General features: G+C 37.5%; 1 protein-coding gene across 1 annotated transcript in view; it reads right to left on the bottom strand.

The window, feature by feature from the left end:
* Positions 1 to 1,349: 1,349 nt before the first annotated feature.
* setb (SET nuclear proto-oncogene b) overlaps positions 1,350 to 5,090 on the bottom strand; it is a 7,147-nt gene continuing 3,406 nt past the window's right edge. Inside the window, exons 2-8 of the mRNA XM_032539431.1 lie at positions 4,980 to 5,037; positions 4,746 to 4,888; positions 3,912 to 4,015; positions 3,715 to 3,828; positions 3,305 to 3,475; positions 2,034 to 2,171; positions 1,350 to 1,823 (exon numbers count right to left, since the gene is read on the bottom strand). Of these exons, the coding sequence (XP_032395322.1) occupies positions 1,803 to 1,823; positions 2,034 to 2,171; positions 3,305 to 3,475; positions 3,715 to 3,828; positions 3,912 to 4,015; positions 4,746 to 4,888; positions 4,980 to 5,037 (749 nt within the window). The 3' untranslated portion in view covers positions 1,350 to 1,802. The remainder of the gene's footprint in view (positions 1,824 to 2,033; positions 2,172 to 3,304; positions 3,476 to 3,714; positions 3,829 to 3,911; positions 4,016 to 4,745; positions 4,889 to 4,979; positions 5,038 to 5,090) is intronic.

The raw sequence follows: 5,090 nt of genomic DNA on the forward strand, positions 1-5,090 counted from the left end.
CTAGACCTACTCTATCTGCAAAGTGTCTTGAGATAACTCTTATTCATTTGATACTATAAATACAGTTGAAGTGAAATTAAATTGTATTGAATAAGAAATGGGAAATTTGTGTTTTGTTATAAGACATTATTGAACATGTCATCAAAATAAACAAAAATTGCTTTGAAACCACTTTGGCTAAAAGAGAGGCATTTCCAATAGTAATATGGAAGAGCAAAAACACTGTACTTTGGTATTATTTCAAGGTGTTGCAATTCTCAGAAAGGTTATCTTGTTGCAGAAAAGTCCAGAGAGATCAAGTATCCACTTCTGCTTTTTCTCCAGGAAAACACCAGCTTTTCAGTGTTTTGTAGTACAGCTTTTAGGAAATGTTTAGCTGTTAGTGAGTAACCATAATTGCAAGATTGATACGCATCTCCAAATTGAGAAAGTTATATTTTCATTATTCTTGGCAGCCTTATCACTCTATACCACAGATTATCCAGAGTTCAAATTAAACTGTCTAGTTGTTTTGGTGCAGAGAAATTTCAATTGTTTTATGCCATCTTAAAACCTGAGTCATCCCAAATTGTTTATTTTAAAATCCACTTAGATCAAATGGGGAACTTAACAGAACCATAAACCACAATAATTCAAGTTAACAGAGAGCCATAAGTCAGCAAAAGTCATATTTTAACTTGTTGGAGCAAATAATATCCACCAATCCATCTGGTGTGCATTCAAGTGTAATCAACTGTAGAACTTGTGGACTGGCCTAATGATAACGATTATGTGAAAAACAAAGCTGAAATGCCCAAATGTAATCAAACTACTCCAAACTTAATGTTTACATTTATTTATTTAATGTAACAAATCAACTGGTACACTTAATTTAATGTGAACAGGTTTTCAGTGAACAGGAGAATTGCTGCAGACTCCAACAGAGGACTCTCAGAAGTCCCCCCCCCCCCCCCTCTCCCATCGAGTGTTAGGTCAAGATCAAAATTAGATTTTTAGGTAGTTTCTATAAAAAAAAAAATAGTACATTTCAAACCTTGTTGGTGTCTGAAATTCAAGATAGTGAAAATGTATTTAACAGAAGTCCAGATTTTGGTGCCAAAGCCCCGCCACACCTCTCCATTAAACTGTATACAATAAACAACTGTCATACCAAGATACATGTATATCCAAAAAACATTTACAACGGTTGAAAGGAACAAGCTGGTGCTTTCAATAAGTTCCATTAGTACAATAAGTTAGAGGAAAATGCAACTTCTAATAAGCCTTGGGACCCCCCCAATACCGCATATATTATATATGTGGCTAAGGATGCTATGATTAAGTTATCACTGCACCATGGCTTATTTTTAATTGAACTCACAAATTCAACAGAAACTGTCATATTTTAAATTTCTATGGTACGTATTTCAAATCTACGTAGGATGGTGTGCAGAATGCTACAATTTTTTTATTTTTTTATTCTTTTGCATGTCTTTGGGAGATGTAGAGAAACAACGAAAGGTGAAAGCCACGGACACCCCCACCCCCACCCCACCCCCACACCAATGAAGACCTGCTGTTATGAAGCTGGTCTTAAAACATGGCATTATGATTATGGACAGGCTGTGGCTGCAGAGGAAGGACGGACAAGCCTGATGACACAGGGAAAAATATTTTTTTTTGTTTAGTTTTTTTTTTTTTTTACAAACACCACCATGCCCCCCCCCCCCCCCCCCCAAAAAAAAAACAACCAAAAATATTGCTCCCGTGGGTTGTAAGATGATCACAGAGGGAGGACTGGAAACATGTGTGGGTTGAAATGTTTAATCATCCTCACAGTCATCCTGAAAGAAAGAAAGAAAGAAAGAAAAAGCATTACACTCTTGGCTTTATTACACTTTTTAGGTCATTTGAGAGTTATTGTTAGACGTTTATGGACTTCTGCACAGGAAGTGTCTTCATTTATTCATTGATTACAATTACTGGTTAAACACTCCAGTAACCAATTAGATACATCACTTATGATAATGTTATAGTCTCTACAGTGTCCTTACCTCTCCATCTTCTCCATCACCATCCTCATCATCATCTTCACCTTCCTCTTCCTCCCCCTCGTCAATATCTTCCAGACCCTCCTCTTCGTCGTCGTCGTCATCATCGCCGTCACCTTCCTCGTCCTCCATGTCAGGGACCTTGGGAAACATGAAGACATTAACCACCTGGCTTAAATGCCTTAATATGTTGGCAAAGGTAAATGAGTCATGTTAACATCATATACAAACTGTAAAATGTCTAATTGCCCTGAAACACTTGTGTATGAGTCAGCTGGCATTGTTGCCGTGACAACAGCCAACTGTATGCTCCATGTAATGTTTGCAATGGCCAGTTATTTGTTAACGCTAACGCATTGTAACGTTATAAACTAGCCTAATGGGCTACCATGCAGGCTACTGTGTCCTGTCAGCAAAATGCAGCCTAAAGTCACTGGATTTAATAATTATTGAAATGTAAATCTTTCTGGCCTGCCACCAGGTCAGTGAATTTAAACTAATGCTTGAATTCAGAGTATAAGGGGTGTGTGCGCGCACTTTTGCCTGCCCTGTTTTATTAGTCACTGTCAGGTTGGGCATTGAAAACAGATTTAGCAAATTGTAATCTTGTAAATGGCTTAAGTGTTGATCTTTCCTGGTTTTAAAGGCTGCAAGTGATGAACCTTTCTGTTACCAGACTGTTCTAGCTCTATTATTTTCACCTCTACCCACAGTCATTAAAGCTGCATTACTGAAGATTATTGTATTATGACTGATCTCATCTCACCTAATTTTTTTATAGATTTGGAAAGGAAATTACAAGCCGTTTTTTAAGTTTTGCCACTGAATTGCCACCGACTTTTAGACAGGCTTTGATAACTTTGGTTCCTAAGACCCAGGAGACTAAGAATTACCTTCCAATTTTCTTAATGCAGTTAGATGTTAGGATTAGTTCAATAGACATGCCAAACAGATTAAATAAGTAATTAGTTCTTCAATTCATCCTGATCAGGTGGGGTTTATTCACAGGTGTAGCTCCTCAGATAAGATTAGGAGTCTCATTAATATCGCATGGGTCTGTTAGCTGATGGACAATCCCTTTTAGTAGCCATTTCTCTTGATGTCAAAAAGGAGTTTGAGATGGTTCAATGGGGCTATATGTTCAAAATTTGGGAAATGTATAAGTTTGGCAGCATTTTTAATCAAGTAGATTCAGGTGCTGTGTACACATGAAAAAAAGAAATTAGGGTGAAAAAAAAGGTATAAGACTAGCATAGGTGAAGAGCAAAGCCTACCAAATAGTACTGCAGCGGATTAGGCCAGATGTCATCCTTGATCACTTCTCCCAGCTCATCGGCTCCTGCATCCGAGTGGTCAGTAAACCAGGTGAAGAAGCTCTCGGGCTCTTCATGCTGCCGTTTCTTCCCGGCTTTGTTTGGCGACTGGCCTACACGCTTTGTCAGGTCCTGAGAAGGAAAATGTGTTTGGTCGAGAGTGAAGATTATAACTAACCATTGGTACATGTGCAAGCATACAGTCCCAACATTGGGAGGACTAGAGAAAGGTTAAAGGATAAAAGGGATGTACCGCACTAAAGTGTAACATCATTTAGTTGATTATTTAAGGATATGTTTTCCTACTCCTTGGTTAGTCATTTTAAGAGTTACACGAGACCACATGAAGCCAAAGTAAAATGCAAACCAACCTTTCCAGCTTTCCATTTGATTTCAGTTGATTTGGAAACAGGATCTCCACTTTCATTTACATTAAACTCTTTGGAAAGGGCTTTGTTCTCAAAGTACGGATTCTCGTCAAAATACTACGGAAAAGAAAACACATTGTATTAGTATGTCATGCATGCCATTTCGAACGTACAAATACAAAATGAATCTCACAACTCACAAAATCTATTCTGTATCCAGACTTGATATCCTCGAACTCAGTGACCTCCACCCTCGACAAGTAATGAAGTGCTTCCTCGTCTTCCTCCCCCAAAAGAGCTGAAACTACAGGTCAGACACTTAGACCATGCACGGACATTGTTAGCTGCTGATCAGACACTATGTGCGCTAATGAAAAATACATAACATCACACACAAAACATAAATTAAGACAACTGCCGCTTACTCCACTAATGTTAATTTCTGTTACAAGCAAAGAAAGCTCTTATAGTGACATTATGTACATATTAAAGCTGTCAAATTTAAAAAGTTATCACGTCATTGCTGCCTTACACATGAAACAACTGTGCTTGCTGACTGAAGCAGCTTTGACCATCAGAGGCACAGGAGCCTTCAGTTGGCGTTGATAGTTATGTAACAAATCAGACATCAAATGAAACAGAGTGGCGTCTACAGTGTAGATGGATGTATGCTACTATTCACTGTAGATGGAATTATTTTTCCTGAACATTATAACCAGAGATTTAAATGCGTTGGACTTAGATTTTCCCGGTTAAAAAAAATGGCAGAACAGAAACACTTATGGTTTGTGGACAATAAATTGGTCGTTGTTTTGTGATGTTAATTAATATCCAATAATAAATGCACAGACATTTGCATAGAGCAAGCATATCTGCCCCGTCCATGTTAATAAGAGTAAATACTTACCAAATATCCCTCTTCAGTACATTTTAGATCTAAAAATGTGTGATTAATTGGCAAATAATATTTTGATCCATTGACAGCTCCAATACACATACAAATAAAAGAATGACAACAAAATATGATGAATTACCTTGTGGATGGTTGACGAATGTTGTGACCCAGAAGTTGGGGATTTTGGCTATGAGTTCTGATCGCTTCTGAAAGAAGGGCTGGCGTAATTTGTTGTACTTCTGCTCTACTTTTAAAATTTCTTCACTTGCCTGTTCGTTCAGTCTGGGGAGAAAAAAAAAGTCAAAAACATGTCACTACGAAATATTTCTAAATGCACCCATTTTTTTATTACTCCGACGAGAGTCAAACTCACCTGTCAATTTCATTCTGTACTTCGTCGATGTGTTCAATTGCTTCCTGTTGCTCTTTTTCTGAAAAGGAACATTTTTAAACTTAGCATTATGGAATAAAAAAAAAAAAAAAA

This window comes from Etheostoma spectabile, chromosome 16, assembly GCF_008692095.1.
Source record: "Etheostoma spectabile isolate EspeVRDwgs_2016 chromosome 16, UIUC_Espe_1.0, whole genome shotgun sequence".
NCBI classification, from domain to species: domain Eukaryota; kingdom Metazoa; phylum Chordata; class Actinopteri; order Perciformes; family Percidae; genus Etheostoma; species Etheostoma spectabile.